The following is a 26277-nucleotide window of genomic DNA, read 5'->3' as shown; positions in this document are numbered from 1 at the left end:
AAGAAACAAGGACAAAGAAGGAAGAGACGGCAAGTGTTCTCATTTTTGAAAAGGAAGAAATAACAAGCATTCATTCAACAGATAATCTATTAAATTTGAGCCTTGTTGGTTTCTATCATGCAATTCTTTCGATAACATTATCCAATTTAAAAAGAACAAATGTCCTGGGAGCACCTACCTGAGATGGGAAGTTATTCCCACTTAGCTACCTTGTCGAAGAACGTGCAGGCACAGGCAGCTCTGCAGCAAACTGTTCAGTTATGCAACCAGGGTACGCATGCAGTGGGATTGGAACTGATTTCTCTAACCGTTTATATTACGGGAACTTCCCATGCTCTCAAGGGGTTATACCATAATGAATCATGCAGTGAGAAAGAAACTCAAGCCTTTTGATTCAAGCTATAATTTACATTTGATACATCTGAACTATCTGCATAATGCAATCTCAGTTATTTGATATCACAGAGTGCACCACTTTGACAGGGCAAGTCCCCAAATTATTGTGCACTGCTGATTGTTCAGTCCGCTTGTACCCACCTACCTCTGCCCTCACTGGTTATTACTCTGACAATATCACGATGTTGTAACAACTGATAAGCCAGCTCAGATTCTCCCACAAATCCAGAATTTGCCTCAGTTACAGCAATGAATGCTAATTAATACAATTTCTATGCGCTTCAAGTTGCTTCTCATCAAAAAGTGTGTTTTGAAGCCTAGCATGCATTCATCATTTTCCATAAAACATTGGTCTCAAACAGGTAATCCACTTAAAAACAAAATAAATCCTGCATGTTCCTCAAAATTGGCCAATTTGGTCACTAAAACAATCCCAATTTTGTCACTAAAACAATCCCAATTTCTTTGAGTAGGCATGCTGTTTTGTCAGTTAACAAACTTAGTATTCCAGCATTCTCAGATTACTTCCAGGCACAATCATCTGCAGTTATTCCACTCCATCACAAGGGTGCTAACATATCCCAGGATCCCCTCCTCAAAATGGCACAAGTCCTTCCAGCCTTCTCTAAAATTCTCCCACACAGCAGAACCCCAGTGACTTTTCCTGACCCTAACTAGTCTAGATATCATCTTTCACAATTGCTCATGATGCTTTCCAAGGCTGTGATATCCTCCAGCTTTCGAGGTCAATCCTACAACCTTATTCCCTTTTACTCTGGACCCTCCTAATCGGACTCTCACCATTTCAGAAGCCCCAAGTGAAACCTCATGTACACATACTGCTGCATTTGTGTCTTTCTCTGGCCAATCCCACTACTCAGCCTCTGAGTATTGCTTCCTATCTTAGGCCATATCATAAAAAGTTAACAGAGTTTTTCAACAAACACATGGAAAAGAAAGAGAGAGAGACATAGGAGTGGAGGCTTAGAGTGGAGCAGAAACTATGAAAAAAAAGAGTCAGACAGGCCTCTTCCATAGGTATTGACAGCGAGAAAAAGGGTGTAAGAAAGGAAGCTTTCATCAGTTCCATGATTTCTAATTGACTGTATCTGGAGACCTCAATATTATAGAGTCACTTGACAGCAATTTCTGGATTTCAGCATTTAACTGCGCATGTTCAGGTTCCAAAATTTGAGTAGTGACATTGAATGTTGACAATTTCACAATCAATACTACTGCAAAATTTAGGCTTACATAATGTCAATCCCACCCTCCTTATTTCAACTTCATAGCAATTGAATTTAAATCCGAAATCATTGTAGTCACACTGTTATATTATTTTGCTATTTTCCTCCAGGTAGAAAAACCAAAATCGAATGCATCAAAATTCCTTAGAATACAGTACCAGAGACGTAATAGTATCCATTTAATATTCATTATATGTGGCTAAAAATGTTATTTACATTAATTATACTGGAATATTTCTTTCAACCATTAATTAATCATTTGCAAATTATTTTCTTTATTTTAGCTTTGGACACGTTATCTCTACATTTGTCTCAATCCACTCAGTTAATATTGACAGACCCAACAAATGCTGACCTTCTTGGTTGTGCATGAAATATCATTTTCAAGCACAGCATTATTTTAACACGTTTATGATATATAGTGTTATTACCTCACAGCAACCAAATGTTCTTATTGGAGGTTGATTTTATTATTTTTTTCTACTGCAAAGTGAAAGACTTGATTTGTCCTTCATCCTGTAATACTACAAAATTAAACTGACTCATTAAATAAAATTATAGTCAGTTATATCATTATACAGTTCCTCAGATTGCAAGAATCATGAAATATCAAGCAACCATAGGAAAACTTCCATTCTGTCCTGTGTATTGAGACTTTTAAATCTGCAGTATTCTAATTCAGCTGAAACTCTTCAAGGCTACGCCATTGATATACAGGCAGATGTACAACAACTGACATTTTTAAAATAAACTATACCAAATCCTCCTAAATACTACAACAGTACTCTCAACACAAAATATTGGATTGAACTATGAAGGTTAAAGCAAGACTTAAAAAGTTATATAAGGCCTTGTCACTTATCTCAAAAATATCTCAAAGCTGTTCACATAAACTGAATTATTTTGAAGTACTGTTGATTTTATATAGTTAAATCCTACTGCAAATACAATTACTTAGGGCAAATTACTGTGTACATTCCATTTCTGTGTACACATAAATATGCCTGCTGCCCTTCTGTCACATTATTTGTAATAGGACAGTTTTCATAACTATTTTGATACCCAGCTTTGTTTCTCATGAGTATATTTCATTCCACACCCACTTCTGCAATGTCAGGAGCCTATGTTTGAGTTACAGGTAATGAAACTTACCCCCTGGTGAATCTAGTAATGATTTTGACAACATCCTCAATGCTCCCTTCTCCTCCTTCCTTCAGAATAGATCACAGAATCCTTCAGTGCAGAAGGAGGCTATTCAGCCCATCGAGTCTGCAATGACCACAATCTCACCCAGGCCTACCCCCATAACCCCATGCATTTACCCTAGCTAGTCCCTCTGACACTAAGGGACAGTTTTAGCATGGCCAATCCACCTAAACAGCACATCTTTGGACTGAGAGGGGAAATTGGAGCACTCAAAGGAAACCGATGCAGACACAGGGAAAACGTGCAAACTCCAGACAGTGACCCAAGCTGGGAAGTAAACAAGGGCCCTGGTGCTGCAAGGCAGCAGTACTAACCACTGTGCGATTGTGCCATCCCATTCATAAGAGCTCAGCTGGCTTCTTGTCTTCCCATAAACCTAATTAAAAATTCTCAACTTCAGATCATTTTAGAAGCGACAGTGTCAATGCAATTGTTCCCAGTCTTGTCATCATCAACATCTTGCAGCGTTCAGTTGCTGGACTGCCATGCATTTTTCTCTTCCTTTACCCCCATCGCCTGAAGTTGAGCCATCAGCTGCTTCACTCACTCATTCTCCTCCTCAACAACAAATTGTATTTACAGAGGAATTTTAATGCGTTGTAACACCCCAAAGTGCTTAGTAGTATTATGAAGCAAAATTTGACACTGAGCCACATATAGTGATATTAGGGCTGATGACCTAAAGCTTGGTCAAAATGGTAGGGATTAAGGAGTGTTTTATGGAGGAGAGGGAAGAAGAGAGGTGGAAGAGTTTAAGGATGGAATTTCAGGTAGCCAAAGGTATGGCCACCCATGAAAGTAAAGTGCATTTATTACAGTGCCTCTCATGACTTCTGGGCATTCCAAAGCATTTTTCAGTCCCTTAAGTGCTTTAGAAATGTAGTCACTGCTGTGATTAAGAAATCCACAGCCAACAAAAACTGAATATGCTGGAAAATTTCAGCAGATGTGACAACATCTGTGGAGAGAGAATAGAGCCAACATTGAGTCTAGATGATCTTTAGTCAGCTGGAAAAAATCTGGAAATGCTGAATGGGTCATCTAGACTCAAAACGCTGGCTCTATTCTCTCTCCACAGATGCCGTCAGATCTTTTCCAGCACTTTTTGTTTCTATTTCGGATTCCAGCATCCACAGTATTTTGTTTTTAATCCACAATCAAAAGGCGTATAATTAACCACCACATCAGTTGTACGATCATTACCAGAAAATTTGGTTTAACTGAGAAATGGCCAGGATACAGTGGATAACTCCCTTATGTTTCTTCCAAATAGTAAAAGGGGATCATCTTGAGAAAGCAGATGGGATTTAACATTGAGTATGCAATACCCACTCAGTATTAGAATGCCAGCTTCATTTTGTGTGCTCAGGTCCTGAACTTGACTGGGACTGAGACTGAGGCAAGATTCAGGTTAGCGATTAGAGGTTATGGATTAATGGCACTGGTACAGGTTAGGTCGCAGGCATGGGAGTCAACAAAGGCACAGATGAAAGTTACAGCAGCAGATTGAACTGAGGTAAGAAGAGAGAGTCCAGTGATTTGATAGAGGTGGGCTATGTAGTCTTAGTAATGTCACGGATATATGGTTGGAAGTTCATCTTGGGTCAAATGTAACACCAAGATTGCAAACTATTTTGTTTCACTCTCAGTTACAAGGGAGTGACAAAATCAATGTCCAGAGAAAAGAATTTGTCACAAGAACTAATGGTTTTGGTCTTCCCAATATATAACTAGAGGAAATTTCTGCTCATTTAGTACCGGAAGTCAGACAAGTAATCTGATAATTTAGAATCAGTGGTGGGCTTCAGAAGGTCGGTGGTGAGGTAGAGCTGAGCTTTGTCAGCATACATGTGGAAACTTGTGCTGTGTTTTCAGAGGATTAGGAGGCGGCCAAATATAGATCCTTGGGGAACACTAGACGTAGAAGTATGGGAGAGGATAAGAAGCCATTGTGGCTGATTCTTTGGCTATAATTAGATAGCCAAGAATAAAACGAGGCAAATGTGGTTCCACTCAGCTGGATGACAGTAGAGATGCATTAGAGCTGGATGGTATGGTCAACCAGAGGTCGGTTGGAATAGTCAAAGCTGAGGGCTTCATCAGCAGATGGGCTGAGACAGGGGCTTTCTAAACTTCATAAACATTTTCTGGGCCAACTTGCAGTAATCTGTCCACGCTCTTGTTTCAAAATCAAACGATGTAGACAAGTATGAGTATTACCAATCCGATGCTGTAGATCTGACATGCAGAAATAAGGTAAAGAACAGATTCAATAGTAGCCTTCAAAAGCGAATTGGAAGAATACTTTAAGGAAGAAAAAAATGCAGGGATATGGAGAAAAATCAGAGGTGTGTAACAAACTGGATCTTTCTTTAAAAGATCTGGCAGAGATTTGATGGAGTGAGTAGCCACTCTCGGTGCTGTACTATGCAATTCTCTGCATAAAAGTACTGAGGTACAAATGAAGGTGTATACGTGATTACATACATAAAGATATCAGGGAATGGATTATCCCATTAGCTTTTAAGATTTTTATGCTTTTCTTCACAGTTTTATTTCTATTTCATCCATAGATTATTTGTCATATTCATGCAAATGTTCTACTTCACAGGAAGTCACAGCACCCAATATGTGAAATTAATAAAAATTAACCACAAAGTGAGTTGACCACTGCACTTGCAATAGTATACGTCTTAGTGCATCTGTGGTCAATTTTACACTTCGATTAATAGGTTTACTCATGCAAATCCTGGTCAACTTAAATTGCACCACTTGTTGTTACTCTTCAGCCCAGTTCTTTTTAATGGAATCAACACAACTTTACTACAGAACTAAATCATTTAAGAGGTGTTAGATCTAAATGGTTTGGGCTGGCTAAGATAATGTGATCATATTAACTCATGTACTGGGTGCTGTGTTACCCATGAAGTAAAAGAATTAACATGTACAAAACAAATGATCAGAAACCTCAATGCTTTAAAGATGATGGCGTGAGCAGATAAATGTTTGTGACCATTAAAACTTGCCTGGTGTTACAGAACTGGCATTATTACAAAATATCACTCATATTAGTGAGCTAAGTCTAACAAAGAAAACATTGTGTACAAGACCTGTAAATTTAAGAAAGGAACACTGATGTCAACTCCTCCTCTGAGGAAAAGCTCTTCTGGGACACTTGGCCTTTTTGGCTAAGATCAAGTGTAATATCAACATGCTGTTCTTGGTTTAAGTCATTCGGTTACATTTCAGCTTCATTTGAAGCAATTTTTAAAAGCAACATCTCGGCCTTTTGGTCAAGATGCAAATGAGATCAAGCCTTGGAGGAGGAGCTATGCCTACTCCAATCAGCTTGGATCATGTAGATCAAGCCCAAGACAGGAGGCGAGAGCTGTGTCTTTTCAGACTGGATCGGGAATGTCTCAGCTTGTTGAGGCTCTGAATTGGACTTGATTTGATTGAATTGGAATAAAAACTTGGCCTTTTGGCTAAGATCAAGTTTAATATTGGCATCCTGCACTTGGTTGAAGTCACAAGGTTACACTAAGGCTTCATCTGAAGCAATTTTTTTAAAGTGGCACCTAGGCCTTTTGGTCAAGATGCAAATGAGATTGACCCTTGGAGGTACAATACGTGCTCCGATCAGCTTGGATCATGTAGGTCAAGACCAAGACAGGAAGAGGCTTGCCTGTCTTGTCAGATTGGATCTGGAATGTCTCACTTGTTGAGACTTTGAATTGAAGTTCGATTGGACTGAATTGGAAAGAACAAAAAAAAAACTTTAGTGCAGATCATTCATTTTATTCAAATAAATATTGTTGCATTTACATTTTGTAGATAAAAGTTACACCTGCCTTTAAGGTCTGGCTTTCTCATTAACAAGGTGCAAAGTAAGTCCCTTGATATGTTGCTTAAACTACTGTCCTTAACACATTTGAGCACTGGGCCTTCTTAACTGAAGACATAGATGTCAATGAGAAAACAGTTACAGAAAGTTTAGACCATGAAACTAGATCTTCATCTCCAAACTTCATTTTTGAATGCTCAAATATTGCTGAGAGATTTAAAGGTACAAAAATAAACAATTATTTGCCCATGAATTTATTTAGGTGACTGAAAAATTTACATGCAAAGGCAAGAGCCTGAAGGTGAAACAAATTGTATTTATGGCACATTAATACATTATGAGGACATTCTGAAGTGTTTCACACTTAGTTTTAATATTCAACTTCAGAAGGGGTGCACAGTGATCCTAGTGAATCAGCAACAAAAACAGAAAACGCTGGATAATCTCACCAGGTCTGATAGCTTTATTCTCTCTCCACAGGTGCTAACTTTTCAAGTCTGGTTGACTCTTTGTCAGAGCTGGGGAGAACTGGAAATAGGGTGAGATTTATACTATTGGTGGGGGGAGAAGGGGTGTGGTGTGGAGCTGGATAGAAGGGCAGTGATAGTTGTAGGCTAGGGAGGCATTGACAAAAATGTCATGGATGAAAATATGGTGGTGACCATGGCTAAGAAGGGTGCTAATAGTGGCACATTAACAGATCAGAATGTGTTAATGGCAGCCTTGTGACAAAGGATAACCTGGAACAGATGGCCCTGGTGGGGGGGATGGAAAATGATTCAATGGAAGAAATGGAAATAAACTTATAGAAATGAAATCAGGATGAAGGCAGAGGAGAGAGCTCACAGTCTGAATTTATTGAACTCAACGTTAAGTCCAGAAGGCAGTAGTAATGTGCCTAATCAAAAAAATGAGGTGCTGTTCCTCCAGTCTGCATTGGGCTTCACTGGAACATTGTAACAGGCCAAGGATAGTGAATCAGCACCTGTAATTCACACTGCCCAACTTTTCAACATCAATTGCAGCCAGATTGCACCCCGACTAAGTCGTTGTTTAACTCCTACTATTATGTAGAAACACACATACGCATAAATATTGCATTGTAATGTAACACAAAAAGAAAGCAAGGCATTAGTCAGCTGAAACTTCTTTTCTATAATGAAAACAGAATATGCTGTTTTCAAATTTACTGTTCTGCCGTATTTTGCTTTTTTTCAGTGTTATTCTTTTGTTAGGTTTGCCTGAACAAGGATTTTGTTTTGAATTCATTCAAGGAATGTTCCCCACCCCCTGCACCCCCCATTGCTGCTGACTTCAATTTTATCAGGCTGCTTGATGCCGAGGGCAGTCACTTTCGCTCAACTCAGGAATTCAGTTTTTGTTCATGCTTGAGGTCTGGAGCAGAGGTCCCGGCAGAACCCAAACTGAACATCAATGATGAGTAGGTGTTGCTTAACAGCATTACCAGAAACACCTTCCATCACTTTTCTGATGAATGAGGGCACACAGCGGCAAATGGCAGGATTGGACTGATCTTGCTTTTTGTGGGCAGGACTTACCTGGGTAATTTTCCACTTTTATCAGGTGAACACCAATGTTGTAACTGAACTGGAACAGCTTAATTGGGAGCCGAGTAGTCCTGGAGCACAAGTTGTACCACTACAGCTAGGTTGATACAGGTTCATTGCCTTTGCTGGTGATAGCGTATGGAGTGAATTGAATTGGCTGAAGACTAGAAGAATCTTCGGGGAAACTGGATCATCCACTCAGCCACTTCTTGTCAAAGATGCAAATACTTCAGCCTTTTTAACAAAGGGTCCCACTATCATTGAAGATGGGAATATTCATGAGGGCTTGCCCCTCAAGTTGGTTATTTAATTGTCCAACACCATTCATAAATGGAAGGGATATTATTGCATGGTTTTAATCTGATCTGTTGATTTTGGGATTGCTTAACTTTAGTCTATAGGATGTTTCTGTAATGGTTTAGCATTCATGTAGTCCTGCATTGTAGCATAAACAGATTGGCACCTCAATTCAAAGGTGCGTCTGATATTGCACCTTGTATGCTCATCTATACACGTCACTGATCCAGGGTTGATCCTTTAGCTTGATGGCAATGGTACATTGAGGTTACAGGCTGTGGTGGGCTACGATGTTTCTGCAGCTGACCCACAGCATCTTATTAATGTTCAGTTTTGAGCAGCTAGATCTCTGTTAAATTGGTTGTTGCATAAGGTTAAATCGCACAGGATCCGGGGTAATGTAGCCAATTAGATACAAAATCAGCTTGGTGACAGAAGACAGAGGGTGATTGTAGAGGGTTGTTTTTCAAACTGGAGGCCTGTGCGTGTGTCTCAGGGATCGGTGCTAGGTCCACTATTATTTGTCATTTATATCAATGATTTGGATGAGCATTTAGGAGGCATGGTTAATATGTTTGCAGATGACATCAAGATTGATGTGGCATAATGAACAATGATGAAGGTTATCAAGGATTGCAATGGGATTTTGATCAATTGGGCCAGTGGGTTGATGAATGGTAGATGAAGTTTAATTTGGATAAATGCAACGTGATACATTTTGGTAGATCAAATCAGGGCAGGACTTGCTCAGTTAATGGAAGAGCTTTGGTGAGAATTGTAGAACAAAGATCTCGGGGTACAGGTTCATAGCTCCTTGTAAGTGAAGTCACAGGTGGATAGGGTGGTGAAGGCAGCATTCGGCATGCTTGGTTTTGTTGGTCAGAACATTGAATGCAGGAATTGGGGCGTCTTGTTGAAATTATACAAGACATTGGTACAGTCACACTTGGAATACTGTGTACAATTCTGATCACCCTATAATAAAAAGGATATTATTAAGCCAGAAAAAGTGCAGAAAAAATTTACTAGGATGCTACTGGGATTGATGGCTTGAGTTATAAGGAGAGGTTGGATAGGCTGGGACTTTCTTCCCGTGAATGTAGAAGGGGTGATCTTACAGGGGTCTATAAAATAATGAGGGACATAGATGAGGTAGATAGTTAACATCTTTCCCAAAGGTAGGAGGGTCTAAAACTAGAGGGCACAGGTTTAAGATGAAAGGTACAAAATGGTCCAAAGGGGCAATTTTTTCCATTAACAGCGGTAAGTGCCTGGAACAAGCTGCAGATGTAGTGGTAGAGGTGGGTACAATTTTGCCTTTTAAAAAGCATTTAGACAGTTACATGGGTAAAAGGTGGGTATAGAAGGATATGGGCCAAACATGGGCAAATGGGACTAATTTAAGTGGTAAAAACTGAACGGCATGGACAACTTGGGCCGAAGAGCCTGTTTCCATGCTGTGAACGTCTATGACTCTATAATTCCCCTGCTGCTACAATGGGATTTGAATTCATGCCTCTGTATTATTGATCCAGGCCCCCTGATTACCAAAGCAATAAGATAACTGCTATGCTACAGTATCTGTGTAGGATGTTGCCCATCATGGCTCTGCAAAATGGAGTGCTACATCAGTACTACACTGAAATGTCATCTTAGATAATGTGCTGAAATCTTGGTAAACCTCTGAAGAAAGAACGTTATTAATTGAGTCAAATTAACACTCAAGAAATAGGACAGAGAAAATCAGCTGCAATTAACCTCTAGACATGTATGCAGCAGTTTAAGATGTGTATGCAGTAGTGGTTAGCTATCTGATTAATATTGCATTTGAAATTAAATTTATTTGGTTGTAAAAGGAAAAGAGTAAAACTGAAACCATTCTCTTCAGATTAGCAAAACTTCCTTGTTAGTTTGCTAAATATTTCCCTTTAAGATTGTTTAGTTCAAAAATGAAAGACAAATATTGTACCTCAAAGATAACAATAGAATGAAATATTTAACAACTAAAATTTAACAAAGAGAAAAGGATTACATTCACATTTTTTCTTTCTTTTTAATTGTTAACCTCCACCTATCACGAACTATTGCAAGTAAAACAAATTGAATCCAGGGTGGGAATTACTGGCAATGTCTTTTCTTGTAATTGAATCTACACTATATGACTTGACCAAAATCAGATCTTTCATGGGTGGCACAGATGGCTAGCACTGTTGCCTCACACGCCTGGGACCTGGGTTCGATTCCTGGCTTAGGTCACTGTGCGAAGTCTGCATGTTGTTCATGTGTCTGTGTGGGTTTCCTCCGGGTGCTCCAGTTTCCTCCCACAGTCTGAAAGATGTGTTGGTTTGATGCACTGGCCATGCTAAATTCTCCTTCAGTGTATCCAAACAAATGCCGGAGTGTGGCAACTAGGGGATTTTCCCAGTAACTTCATTGCAGTTTTAATGTAAGCCTATTTGTGACGCTAATAAATAAAGGCCCCAATTTGGGTTTTAGCTCTACTCCATCACCACAGAAAGTAAATAACGTATGTTTATGCAAGGAATCCCAGGGAGAATGGACACAAAACTAGTTTGATTTGTAACAAACTTAAGATTTTGCTAATTACTTTTTTTTCACTATGCTGTTGCTGCATAACACAAAGAATCCAGACAAAAGAGATTCAAATGCATTGCATAGAAAGGTCCACAAAGGCCCAGGAAGAAACAAAAGTCTGAATGAAGCATGAAGAATGAGAAATATTACACATTAAGAACGGACGATCTATTTTTTTTCCTTCATTAATCTCCAAGTAGCAAGAGCTATCCATCCATGTATTAACTATTCACATTTCAGAAAGGTACCAACACATTATTGACATGATCTTTGGAAGAGGAGGGTGTCAAGAAAGATCCTTGTGAAAATCTGAAGTAATGGTATGGGGGAAGAGGAGAAAACATTGTGGGATATGCCCATGTTGCAATCAAACAGATAAGAGTTGAACCAAGCGATAGTAATCCCAAAGAGCTCAATAATGGGAGAAACTAGAATAACATTGTGTGGTTGTATATCATATTTATGCAACTTACATTAAATGGATCTATACATCCTCCACTATATTTGTGAACTGATCCCCCTTACGCCCTCATAGCAAATTTCATTGGTGTTCCAAACAAAGCTAAATATTAGTAAAGCGAACACTATTAAAAAAATGCTGTCTCATTTTCGAAAATGCTCATCAGGAAGCGAGAAGATGGTACTGCAATGGTTTTCCCAATGGAAACATACAACCAGAAGTATTCCATCCTCTCTCAGTCAAAGTCTGCTGAAACATAGTGCACCTATTTTCTTTTGTCGATTGTGGTCCAGTTATGGCCATTGCAACAATTTAGTCAACTACAGATACGTAATGGCAACTGTCGTTTGGAAACTATTTTTGGTAGAATGCGATTATCTTGACTGGTTGACATTCAAAACAGGAAAAGGAAAATTACCAGAGAAACACAAAATTATGCAATAGGTGGCTCTTTTGTTTAAAAATAAATGTAAAAGTGTTTTGAAGTGTGTCAGTATTTTGCTAACAAATGACGTACTTAAGATTTGGGTTCCCATTCTTTTTATGCTGGGTTATAGAGAAGCTCAGTTTGAGGAAAGAGAAAGAACAGAGGATTTTAAAGCTTTTGAAAGATCCATGAGGAAAAGACCAAGATCACATCAAACTGCATACATTACTCTAAATTTATTAAGCAAATATCCTTAAAACTCGCATCAGGCAATGAGCAGAGGGCGCAAAGTATGTCCTTTTCTCCGGTTTTCAAAGTCTCAAGTCCTTGCACTTGAACAAAAAGACTTGCACTGAGATACAACGCCTGTGGCCCCCCTCACACTAAATTTAATTTCACTGAGGACATAAGATATCATATTTGGTTTGGTTTATGTTCTTAAAAGTCAGTGTGATGTAGTATCCCTGCCCAATCACAGACTAATGCAAACACCATCAACCTAGTTTAATCAATTGAACCTCTAATTGAGCTCATATATCAACAAACTGATATTGCACTAAAAAGACAATGTATGCTGCCATAGAAAACCAGTAAAGATCCAACATACAAATGGAGGAATTACTCCTTTCAAGGACGTGATAGAAAATTCAGGAAGAACAAACCACAGAAGGCAAGCACTTCTGTGACTTCAAAGCTTTTGGTAATAAATGTCAGTGCATATTACTTTTGTAAGAAAGAATTTTCAGTAACAAGGCCTTTCCTGAAAAAATACAGTACAACCAAGTGGGAGATTCTTTCCTTGTTTTAACACAGTTTAAAATTCTCCATCTTGTAACAGTTCTAACCAGAGGACCTACCATTACATGGAGAATAACATTTGGAGGGTTCTTGTGACACACTGGGTCACTTTCCTGTCTCTGATCCAGAAACTCCGGATTCAAGTTGTACCTCAGGATTTGATGGCCAAGGAAGGTGTGGTCATAGCACAATCAAACAGGTTGACTGCATCAACCTGTAAATCCTTCCTAATAGGCCAATGGCTGGTGGTAAGAATGGGAGAGACTCCTGATCAGCCACACTTCATGTGGACTGGCGTCCTTCAAGCTGTAAGCTCCTACAGACAGACTAGAGAGCTGTTCTGGGAATGACTAGCTATGGAAACAGGTGAAAATCTGCCTTAGCGCACCACTAGGTGTAGGAAAAGGATTGGACTGAAAAATTAATATAAATTAAATGGGGATGTCAGCATTTGGAACATGCAAAGAGAAATGAGAACACAGAAATCAGACTGTTGAACACCCATACGATAATATTGCCTCTTGAAAAGGACTGACAAGTTTATTTTTTAAAAACATACTGCATTTTGATTTTTCATATTTAATGAAAGCTTACACAGATATTCTCACTTTGCCCTATCCTTTCTGGAAGCACCATCATTCAATTTTCTCATCACCCTCTTAACAATCCATATCACTTCTTTATCAGGCTCCATTAGCTCATATAATCAATTACAAAAAAAACCTTCCTGAAGTACAATTTGTATGCCACCTCCCAACATAATTAAAGGGAAAATGTTGGATTAATTGATGTAAAATCAAAACTAATTATTTAGCATTGACTTGCTATCAATGCACCATTTCTAAAATTTAGATTAAAAAGTCACTTTTAGAGCTGCAGAACAAAAAATAAGCATACCTCCACCTGACAGAGAAAAATAATGTGCTTGGCTCCTTCTCCACAATCACTCATCTGCCTCTCTGTCTGCCTTCCAGCTTGACTCTAACACACTTGCCATAATTGGTGTGTCTGTATCTTTCCGTTTCAGAGCCTCATTGAATGAGCCAGGACCACTACATTTGGCCAGTTATGAGATGCATGTGTTGGCATATAGCAGAGAAATGAATAGCTTACAACTTAACTAGGATATTGAGAGAAGCATATTTTTCAAAAAGTGACTACCAAAAATATTTAAGCAGTCATAAATAAAATGTTAATAAAACAGGGTTTAACAAAGGGAAGAGCAAAAATTAAAAAGAGTCGCTTTATGTTTGTGCAACTGATCATCAGGATATAAATTGCTTCTATTAGCTAACTTAGTTATGTGATTAGCATGGACCAATCAGCAAGGCTGTAGAAACTCAGAACATATCATGATGTATTCTCAGCTTTTGAAGAATATAACTGCATTTTGGATCTTTTACGTTATTGGGAAGATTTATTATTGTGTTTTTATGCCAAGACCACATATACTTTAGCAGAACATTAGCTTTGAATAAAAGGAGAAAAAGGCAAATCAGTATGAAATAATTTGATTTTATTTTCATAACATCACTGAGACACAAATTTTGACAGAGCATCACACTTGTGCATGATAATATAAAGCAATTAATATCTGCTCTTCAATTTGGAGGTTAGAAAACTCTACTGTTGGTGTTCACTCAATTTTGTCACTAATCAATCATTCGAATAATGAACGAAAATTTTAAGAAAGAAAGGCACTGAAAATATTACCTGTGTTATCTGGAGAGCTCATGATTCACCTGGTCTCAATGGAAGCACCTGCCACACAATGTCTGTTTACAACACACAAACCAATAGATCCTGCTGAGATTGAAGATAGTGCAGATACTATTACTTTTCTACATTAGACTGGCATCGCTTCCTGCGTCGGGCACAAAATATTCTTCCCAAACGTGGTGCTGCATATCAAAAGAGAAACAAGAATATTAATACATTTTGCCTGGTATTTGCATTTAGATTTTGTAGATGCATGAAATAATTTAGTTATCTTTTTGAGATATACTTTATTTCAGAGAATTTCACGGTAACTTCATTAATGTGTTAATGTAAGCCTTACTTGTGACTAATATAAAAACTTTAATTTCAATTCGTAAAACACGAATTATTTTAAGTGTCCAACCTGCCTTTTACTACATGCAACATTATATGATTTTAAATGCTGTGATCTATATATTAAAATCTCTATCTACACAGATGTAACTTCATTTTCCTTCATATATTCCTTTATCCAATAATGGAAGTAACTATGCAAACATGCTATGTCAGAATCAACAGTGACAGTTTAATTTGATAGCACTGCATTTGCTTACCCTTCAACTTTTATTGCAAAGAAACTCCTCCAACCCAACCAACACTACGAGCAGGATTTTACAGCCTAGCTCCACGCAAGATCATTGGACATTTCCACTATCTGTCCCTCATCTGCTCCGATTCCGTGGCCAGGCGGTAGAGTACCAGTAAAAATCTCTGCTCCCGCTGCTCCATTTTTCTAAAGTTTATTTATTTGTGTTACACGTTGGCTTACATTAACACTGCAGTGAAGTTAGTGTGAAAATCCCTTTGTCACCGCACTCCGATGTTCGGGTACACTGAGGGAGAATCTAGCATGACCAAGGCAACTAACCAGCATGCCTTTTGGACTATGGGAGGAAACCAGAGCACCCGGAGAAAACCAGGCAGACACTACTGAGTTATAAATAAGATAAAATCAAATAATGCCCTAATTTTACATCATTTAAAATGGAGATGAGTCTACAGATTTTGGTGCAATGATCCCATATACTCCAATCCCATTCAGTGGCACAGAATTCATCTGAGTTCACCCATGCAACAAAGAGCAATATACTATAAAAAACCTTTCATATGTATTCAATGGTGCACCTATTTTAAGAGAATTTGCTCCACCATACATTTGATATAACACATACTGTACATACTCAAGTACTGGTTCATCATGTGTATAAGTCAACTCTCAACTTTTGACCAAAAATAAATTCAAACTCTTTGTACTTCCCACCCACTCACCACTGAAGTCACACTCACACTAGTGCAAACCTACTCACTGAAAGAATCATAAAATAGTACAATATTGAAGAAGGCTCTTCTGCTTCTCGTGTCTGCATACGGCAACGTGAGATGTGAAGGCCACCAACTCACTGGTGTGCACTGCATTCTCACCAATCCCATCCTCTAACATGGTAACGTGGTATCAAGAAGGAGCGGCAGATGGACAGCCTTGTCCAAATGTAAACTTGAGACTGCAGAACAGGCAAATCATTCTGCAGCTGGCAGAGAATTCTAGATATTGGAGAAGAACGTTAGAGATTGAAAGAAGCTCTCTATACAGCTATGACAGATGTCTTGAAACAAATGTGCAAGCAGAGGAAAGCCTAAGATCTGGCTACAGTTGGAAACTGAAGCTGCAAAATATATCTATAAAAATCATTTTCTCACAGGTCTACCTAAATCTTCACCCTGAAACAAGCAAGAAAATGAGGCTTTCCAGATTTCAAATCCAGCCCTGGATGGTGCAAGAGATTTATGAAGAGAAACAATCTTGCACTGCGACAGAAGGCCAAGATTTCACAACATCTCCCAGTGGATTGTGATAAAGCCTTATCGTGTTTTGGGTTTTCTTCTAATACAGATGTTCTGCTCTCTAGATTTGGTTAATTAGTTAAATCAGTCCATAATGTTGTTTAAAGATAAGGTCTCATCCTAAATGCAAACTACTTTTTTTTTTAGCCATTTCTTGAAAACTGATGAAGAAGCTCTTAATTGCACATTGCAATTGTGCAATGATGAGAGAGAATGGATTTTAACCCTGTGAAATGACTGCGCTTGTAAAAAAAATCAACCCCTTTCTTTTTGACTAAAATTTGGTCTCAAAAACATGACCTTTACACAATATATTATTCAATATTCTTACTTGCTCACTTACCCTCTTACTAATTGATAGCAACACCATGGGTGATTGTTAACATACAAAAACTCACTGCAAAATGTCCTACGCAAGAAGTCAAATGAAGAAGGTCACAGGCTTCATTTTTCATTTTCAACCAGGGCTCTGATTCTTACTCAGCAGCTAATGAAGCCTTGCATACATATGAACATCAGGCAAGGACAAGATCACAGCTGGACACTTCTGCCTTTTCAGCCTGCCAACACTCACTGTTCATTTTCAAAAATGGAGAATGATTAGTGCATACAATAATGAGAGCTACTTCCCCAGTGGAACTGTGCATCAGCATAAAAACTGTCAATCAAGAGGCACTGTTGGATTTATAAAAAAAGTGTTGCTAAGTATGAATTCTTTTAACAACACAGCTACTTTATTCGAAATAGCCATTACAGCAATAACAACTCACACTTCCATTTCACTTGTGGCAGTACAAGGCTTTGCAAAGCCCCACACAAATACTGACAACGAACAGAGCAATAGCGGAAGGTGGAAGAGTGGTCAAAGTCATGATCAATAAAGTACATTTTTGAGGTACCACTGATAAAAAATTTAACCGCTCGCCCCAGCTTTGAATATTAATGCGAACTTAGCTGTCTTTAATTCATCCATTTTAGGCTAAATGGTATATGCACTGTGGAGTGCAGCAATCTAAATTAAGTGGGAAGAAATAAGAAGGAAAGAAACAATGTTGCCAAATCATATGGTGGCACAAATGGCACAGCTGCAATGGCTAAACAACCTCCTTTTTTGCTGTATTATTCTACGATTTTAAAACTTCAAGTTTTATGTCAGGTAAGCATAACTTCTGTAAGGTTTTCATATGTAAAGATTTGACAGTGGTGGAGTACTTTATATAGAGGGCCTATAATGCAGTATTTATTGTGGTCATTCATGGCAAATGATAACTGTTATAAATTGTGTATGCACTGGGTCACAAAAGGTACAATGGGGAGATGAAGCAGGATCACACGAGTTGCACTCTTTTACAAATGCTTGTAATTATACAAAGCTACTATATATCAGTTTCCATTGGTTAAAATTAATCACGATTGTGTGATATTAATGTCCCTTTAAGAAAGTTGTTTTTTAAAATCACGGTCACAGCTTCAAGTGAGGTCATTGGTGGGAGGAGAACAAAAAAACTCTGCCAGTCAGGTGTCAAAGATTGTCTTTAAGTTTCATTTTGGCTGCAGTGTTAGAAGCATAGCTGAAATAAGCCTCTCTATTTTTATTTTGAAAGTTTTACCAGTTAGCTGAAAGTACAAGCTTTCGATAGGTATGTCAGGAATAAAAGAACGACTAGAGTAAGGTTAGAGCCAATCAAGGACAGTAGAGAGAAGTTGTGCGTGGAGTCCGAAGAGATAGGAGAGGCACTAAATTAATATTTTTCATCAGTATTCACACAGGAAAAAGACAATGACGTCAATGAGAATACTGAGATACAGGCTATTAGACCAGAAGGGATTGAGGTTCATAAGGAGGCGGCATGAGCAATTCTGGAAGCGTGAAAATAGATAAGTCCCCTGGGCCAGATGGGATATATCCTAGGATTTTCTGGGAGGCTATGGAGGAGATTGCAGACCCTTTGGCTTTGATCCTTAGGTCCTCATTGTCTACAGGGATAATGCAAGACTGGAGGATATCAAATGTTGTCCCCTTGTTCAAGAAGGTGAATAGAGTCAACCCTGGTAATTATAGACCAGTGAACCTTGCTTCTGTTGTGGGCAAAGTTTTGGAAAGGATTAGGTTTTATAATCATCTAGAAAGGAATAATTTGATTAGGGACAGTCAACACTGTTTTGTGAATGGTAGGTCGTGCCTCACAAACCTTACTGAGTTCCTCGAGAAGGTGACCAAAGAGGTGGATGAGGGTAAAGTAGTTCATGTGGTGTATATGGATTTCAGTAAAGCGTTTGATAAGGTTCCCCCACGGTACGCTATTGTAGAAGATACGGAGGCATGGGATTGAGGGTGATTTAACAGTTTAGATCAGAAATTGGCTAGCTATAAGATAACAGAGGGTGGTGGGTGATGGGAAATGTTAATCCTGGAGTTCACTTACTAGTAGTGTATGGCAAGGATCTGTTTTGGGGCTACCACTGTTTGTCATTTTTATAAATGACCTGGATGAGGGCGTAGAAGAATGGGTTAGTAAATTTGCAGATGACACTAACGTCGGTGGAATTCTGGACAGAGCAGAAGGATGTTGCAGGTTACAGAGGGGCATAGATAAACTGCAGAGCTGGGCTGAGAGGTGGCAAATGGAGTTTAATGTGGAAAAGTGTAAAGTGATTCACTTTGGAAGGAGTAACAGGAATAAGAGTACTGAGCTAATGGTAAGATACTTAGTGTGGATGAGCAGGGAGATCTAGGTATCCATGTGCATAGATCCCTGAAAGTTGGCATCCAGGTTGATAGGGTTGTCAAGAAGGCATACAGTGTATTAGCTTTTATTGGTAGAGGGATTGAGTTTCAGAGCTATGAGGTCATGTTGCAGCTGTACAAAATTCTGGCACAGCCACACTTGGAGTACTGCGTACAGTTCTGATTGCTGCTTTAGAGGATGTGGACACATTAGAAAGGGTGCAGAGGAGATTTGCCAGGATGTTGCCTGGTATGCTGGGAAGGTCTTATGGGGAAAGGCTGAGGGACTTGAGCTGTTTTCATTAAAGAGAAGGTGGTTAAGAGGTGACTTAATAGAGGCATATAAGATGATCAGGAGGATTAGATAGGGTGGACAGTGAGAGCCTTTTTCCTCGGACAGAGATGGCTAGCACGAGGAGACATAGCTTTAAACTGAGGGGTGATAGATACAGGACAGATGTCAGAGGTAGGTTCTTTACTCAGAGTAGTAAGGGCATGGAATGCCCTGCCTGTAACAGCAGTGGACTCGCCAACATTAAGGGCATTTAAATAGTCATTGGATAGACATATGGATGATATTGGAATAGTGTAGGTTAGATGGACTTTAGATTGTTGCACTGAGCTCTCCAGGAGGCCCAGGCGAGTGCTGACCGAGAGTAACCAGAACCTGGGGAAGGAGACAGGAATAGCAAAGCTGGACAGTAACCAGGACGCCAGTAGCCTGGTTGTGAGTGCCGCACGGTCTAAAAGTACAGCTCAGGTGAGTGCCAGACCAAGAGGAGGTGAGTGGAGGACGTTGTTTCCGTTAGTTAGAACCATCACGGCGTGGAGAAAGGTTTATTTATTAGTCCCAAGCCGGCTTAACATTTACACTGCAGTGAAGTTACTGTGAAAATCCCCCTCGTTCTCACACTCTGGCACTCGTTCGGATTACACTGAGGGACAATTTAGCATGGACGGTGCACCAGTGCGTCTTTCGGACTGTGGGAAGAACCCAGAGGAAACCCATGCAGACATGGGGAAATCGTGCAGACTCTGCACGGACAGTGACCCAACCCGGGAAGCAAACCTGCATCCGTGGCGCTGTGAGGTAGCAGTGCTAACCAGTGTGCCACCACGCCACCCGGGGGGGTGGGCCCTTAATCCCCTTGCCTATCAAAAACGCATCAACCCGTGTCTTAAATATATTTAGCGAGGTAGCCTCCACCACTTCAACGGGCAGGGAATTCCAGGGATTCACCACCCTTTGAGTGAAGAAGTTCCTCCTTGGCTCCATTCTAAACCACCCTGCTACGAGAGGACACAGATTTAAGGTGAGGGGAGGGAGGTTCAGAGGTGATGTTGGGGGTAGGTTTTTCACTCGGAGGGTGGTGGGTGAATGGAATCGGCTGCCGTCAGTGGTGGTGGAGGCGAACTCGCTGGGGTCTTTTAAAAGACTTTTGGATGAGTATATGGGGTTTAATGAGATTGAGGGTTATAGATAGATCTGTAGGTTGGTAGGTGTTGATGTGATCGGCACAACTCGTGGGCCGAAGGGCCTATTTGTGCTGTACAAAGAACAAAGAACAACCCAGCACGGGAAACAGGCCCTTCGGCCCAACGAGCCCGCGCCGCCGCATCGCCCTACACCTATTCTACCCTAGTGTTCTATGTTCTATGAACTGTGAAACCATCGGGCCGAAGGGCCTGTACTGCGCTGTAACGTTTTATGTTCTACAGTTTATTGCTATCCTGCAGTAAAACATCCATGTTTTGGTGTTTCTGGGGAGCTGATGAATACAAGCTGCTCTGAGTTTTCAACATCATTTGAAATCAGCATTCAAACCAAGGAACTCGATTCCAGTGTTGAACTTTAACCATGCAATGATAAATCTCTTTAAAGGGTTTTGTTTATTAGGCATTGGTTTTGACTGGAACATATATTGGTTAAGAGTTCTACATTAATGTGGTTGTTTTGTCGTTTGTAATTGATAAAAGTTCTTGCTAGCTTTCTTACTATACATGTTAACTAAAGTCTTAAAGAAACTTTGTTCCATAAAAGCTCCCTAGCGGGTTACTTGAATTATACCTGAAGTGAAACATTTCATGCTCATCCTAGCCAAATTCAAGATGCAAAACTTGTGGTTCAGGCAGGCTTCATAAAACACTTTGGTGTTTCTAACCTCAACCATAACAATTGTAAAGATTCATCTAAGCTCCTGCCAATGACATACAATTGAAGAGTATCCAGAGTCTATTGATAGCGTTTTATACAGCAGGTTCTGATAAATTTTGCAAAAAGACCCCAATGCTTGCAATTGTGAAATGCTAATGGAGCAAATAAAAAGCAGAAATGAACCAGATCACTGGCAGAAATTAGATTCCACAATATATCATTCTAGTTTATCCACAGCTAAATGTGATCTATTCCTCGAGGCTGTGTTTTTTGAGAGACATCATAAGAAGGTCCTTTCAACATCAACAAATCAGTAGCTAGAACAATAAACAAAATGAATGCAATCATTTAATTGAACTAATTTAAATGTTGCTTTTGTTCTGATGATAGGAATGTGAATATTAAACTGGACAAATCAGCCATTACCGAACAGATGGACAGGTGTTGAAGAAGTTAGCAAATTCTAACTAAACACATTTATTCTTTGCCTCTGCTAGATGCAAGATATTCTGAAGTTGCAACAAACTTAACAGCAGTTGTTTCATTGAACTGCTGCCATCCTTAACTATTCAGAAGAATTACAGAGATGGTTGGGAGTCAGTCTTAGCTTTGTGATCACCATTATCAACCTCTTCAAATTGTAGAACATCTTCTGAGTTTGGATGAATTATTTTGACCAACATTTCATCACATCATCATCTTGAGGGTTGATATTCAAACATGCATTGATGCCATCATTATCTAACCTGGCTCCAGGTACAGGGCTGACATGGTTCAGATTGTTAATATTGAATCTATCGTAGTCCACAATTTGCTTCTCGTTTTCAAGTATTGCTTCCTCATCACTGATGGTTTCCGTATTGAATGCAGCACACAAGGTGTGTCTCCAAGAATTTGGGGTGTTGCTGGCATCATGATAATGTCACCCAGGGTCCAGGATAATGCAGTGGGGACATGGATTTTGCTCCCACCATGGCAGTTGGTGGAATTTAAATTCAATTAATAAATCTGGAATAAGAAAGCTTGCATCAGTAATAGGGACTATGGTCCAAAACCTCTGATCGTCAGCAGACAGCTGTAGTCCACCAGAAATACAAGAAATTTTTGAGCGCTTTACCTGCCCTGAAAAATCTTCAGTGAAGCCATCGCCGCAGATTGAGCGCAACCCAGGAGAACCCTAACCACACCCCCTTTTGACACAGCCAGATTGGGAACTCCCATTGAAGTCCAGTTTGGAACTAGCAGTTTTACATTTAAAACAGAGAATTCCCTGCTGTTATAAAAGGTATAATGAAGCATTTTTAATTCTTTAACTAATTATTTTAACTAATTATTGCTATTGTTTTTGGTTCATTTAAAAAGTATTTTTTATTTTTGAACACGAGTCTTAATATATAAATAGGTTTATTTGTTCGAAGTGTGTGAAACTACTATTTAAATCTACATCATATTATTACATAACTTTATGTGTGGTACGCTTATAAGTATTCGTAAGTGTTAATTTAGAACATTCTAAATTTGGGAAACTATTTAAATCTGCATTATATTATAAAAGTTATGAGCATTTGTGTGTTTTAATTTAGATGATGGAAACTGAAAATTTAATTGGGAAGATGAGAAGTCAGAACTTTGCGGACCATGATTTGGATATCTGCGTGAGATTAAACAGAGTTCATGTTTTGGGTCGTGGAAAATCTAAATGTGTTTATCAATAAGATTCTTTGCCTTGCTTACTTCATTTATAATTCTCATATTTAACTGTTGTATATGTTTCAATATAATATTTGTATAATTTTGTATTTAAATGTTTTGCTTTAATAAAGCAATACTAGAATTTGAGTTTAATTGAAAATATTTATTAACAAAAATGTTATAAATACAAATCTTTAATACCATGTTAAAATTTAACTAAACATTTTATTATAGCAGCAACACTGACATATTTAACTGCCTCGTCTTTTTAAGCTTCTTCCAACGTACATATTTCTAACAATAATTGATAAAAATATCTTAAATCATTATCACAACAGTTCTGTTGTCTGTAAATAAGGAAGTGGGGGAAGGGAGGGGGGCGGGAAGGGGAGAGGAGAGGAGAGGGGGGAGGGAAGGGGGGAGAGAGAGAGAGAAAGAGAAAGAGAGAGAGAGAGAGGGGGGGGAGAGAGAGAGGGGGGGGGAGAGGGAGAGAGAGAGGGGGAGAGAGAGAGAGAGAGAGAGAGAGAGAGAGGGGGAGGGGGAGAGAGAGAGAGAGAGAGCGAGAGAGCGAGAGAGAGAGAGAGAGAGAGAGAGAGGGGGAGAGAGAGAGAGAGAGAGAGGGGGAGAGAGAGAGAGAGAGAGAGAGAGAGGGGGGCAAATTGCACCTCTCATTTATCTAAATTAAACTCCATCTGCCATTTTTTGACCCACTGGCCCAATTGATCAAGATCCCTTTGCAATCCTAGATAACCTTCTTCACTATCCACTATGCCCCAACCTGCAAACAAATCAACCATGTCTCCTAAATTCGCATCCAAATCATTAATATAAAATGACAAATAACAGTGGACCTAGCACTGATCCCTGAGGCACATTGCTGGTCACAGGCATCCAGTTTGAAAAACAATCCTCTACAACCATCCTCTGTCTTCCATCATTAAGACAATTTTGTATCCAATTGGCTACCTCACCCTGGATCCTGTGAGATTTAACCTTGTGCAACATCCTACCATGTTACCTCATCAAAGGCTTGCTAAACTCCATAGATAATGTCGACTACACTGCCCTTATCTACTTTCTAGGTTACCCCCTCAAAAAACTCAATCAACTTTGTGAGACATGATTTTCCATTCACAAAGCCATGCTGACTGTCCCTAATCAGTCCTTGCCTCTCCAAATGCCTGTCGATCCTGTCTCTCAGACTACCTTTGAGCAAGTTACCACTACAGACATTAGACTCACCAGTTTGTAGTTCCCAGGCTTTTCCCTGCAGCCTTTCTTAACAGAGGCACAACATTTGCAACCCTCCAACCTGCAGGCAACTCGCCTGTGACTGCCGATGATACACGTTAAACATCTCCCAAAGAATGCCTGGTGCCTCTATTTGCTGCAGCCAAAAAATAACAGTGCAAATAAATAAGGGGAAAATACGCTATCAATATAAATGACGGAAGCTTTGGCATAACTGCAGCTCGGCACTTCAATACTGGCAACTTTCAGAACCTCGACTGGAGGTTCAAAATTGGTGCTCTCTCAGCATTCAAGTGCATGCACCAGGACTTCCCTGATGCACGTGCGCGATGCATAATCCATTTCAACCAGCATTCAAGCCAGAAGTTATGGGCCTATGAAACTATTATTGATTGCCATAAAAACCCATCTTGTGCACTAATGTCACTGGGAGGAGAAAATCTGCTGTCCTGACTTGATCGGGCCTACTTGTGATTCCAGGCCCACAGAAATATGGGAACAAACAAGAGGGGACTCTACCTGGCCTCATCTTCACCAAACAACCTGTCACATATGCACCTCCCAAGTTAGTATCGGTAGGAGTATCCACAGCACAGTTCTTGAAGTCCAGTCTTCACAGTGTTCTGTGACATCATCAGTGCTAAATGGGAAAGATTTTGAACAGGTCTAGCAATTCAAAACAGCATTCATGGAGCACTGGAGCCATCATGAGCAGCAGAATTACAGTCAAAGCACAATTTGTAATCTCATGGACGGGCATATCCCCTGCTCTACTATTACATTCAAGCTAGGGAATCAACCCTGGTTCGGCGAAGAACGCAGAGTGTATGCCAGACACAGCACCATGCACACCTCAAAATAAAGTTTAAATTTAGCAAAGCTATAACAGTACTACTTACATGCACAATAGCGTAAGCAACATGGAATAGACTGAGCTAAACGATCCCACAATCAGATCAATACATAGAAACAAATAAATGTAGAAAATGGAAGTAGGCCATTCAGCCCTTCGAGCTTGCCCCACCATTCATCATGATCATGACTGATAATCAAATTCAATAACCTGATCCTTCCTTCCATCCCATTTCCCTTGATCCCATTAGCCCCGGAGCAAAATCTAATTCCTTCTTCAAATCTTGAAATGCTCTGCAGTCCTACTACATCCAGTTGTGAAGGCGGTGGACAATTAAACAATAAGGAGGCTCCACAAATATCCCCATCTTAAATAAGGGTGAAGCCCATTGCCAAGTACAAAAGATAGGACAGAAGCGTTTACAGCCATCTCCGGCCAGAAGTGCCGACTGGATGATCCATTTTGGCCTCCTCCTGATGATCCCAGCACAGATATCAGTCTTCAGCCAATTCAAATCACTGGAAACGATATCAACAATAGGATGAAGGCACTTAATTCTCCAAAGATTATGGGTCCTGACAACATTCTGGCAATAGTACTAGTTTTATGCCCCACAACTGGCCAGCGCAGCTACAGTGCCAGCATCCACCCAGTGGAAAATTACCCAGCTATGTCCTGTCCACAAAAAAACAGGACAAGTCTAACCCAGCTAATTATCACCCCATCAGTCTCTACTCAGTCATCAGCAAAGTAATGGAAGGTGTCACGACTGCGCTTTCAAGTGGCACTTACTCAGCAGTAACCTGCTCACTGATGCTTGGTTTGGGTTACTTTCACAAAGAATGTGTTGGGCAGAATATAGCTTTATACATTGCTGCAGAACATTGCAAATCTCAGGAGGAACCCAATTACATTTTTATAAAGTACATAACCCAGTGTCTCGTTCAGCCCTCAGAGAAACTGAAAACTATGGAAAATCTGGCTTTTCATCCAGGATATAAACTTTGACATAGATAGGAAGCTTACTAAATCCATTTCCCTCAAAACAGAAAGCAAAACAAAGTCATTCAATGTCACACATACATGCTTATTCAATGTCATCAATGATATGTTGGATAGCATTCTAAAAAGGGCAGTCACAGATCACCAGTTCCAGCCAC

General features: G+C 39.6%; 1 protein-coding gene across 7 annotated transcripts in view; it reads right to left on the bottom strand.

The window, feature by feature from the left end:
* Positions 1-26277, bottom strand: part of hdac5 (histone deacetylase 5) — a 303715-nt gene that overhangs the window by 218372 nt on the left and 59066 nt on the right. For 6 of the 7 annotated variants that reach the window (XM_080213636.1, XM_080213634.1, XM_080213639.1 and 3 more), the window contains one exon: positions 14552-14739. In XM_080213636.1, the coding sequence (XP_080069762.1) occupies positions 14552-14573 (22 nt within the window). In that variant the 5' untranslated portion in view covers positions 14574-14739. Of the gene's footprint in view, positions 1-178; positions 200-14551; positions 14740-26277 lie in introns of those variants that run through there. The other variant, XM_080213641.1, reaches the window with a different exon arrangement.

Source organism: Carcharhinus amblyrhynchos, chromosome 27, assembly GCF_965287045.1.
Source record: "Carcharhinus amblyrhynchos chromosome 27, sCarAmb.v2.hapA, whole genome shotgun sequence".
Lineage (NCBI taxonomy): Eukaryota > Metazoa > Chordata > Chondrichthyes > Carcharhiniformes > Carcharhinidae > Carcharhinus > Carcharhinus amblyrhynchos.
Note: the sequence above shows the minus strand (reverse complement) of the source record. Positions and strands in the feature narration are given on the sequence as shown.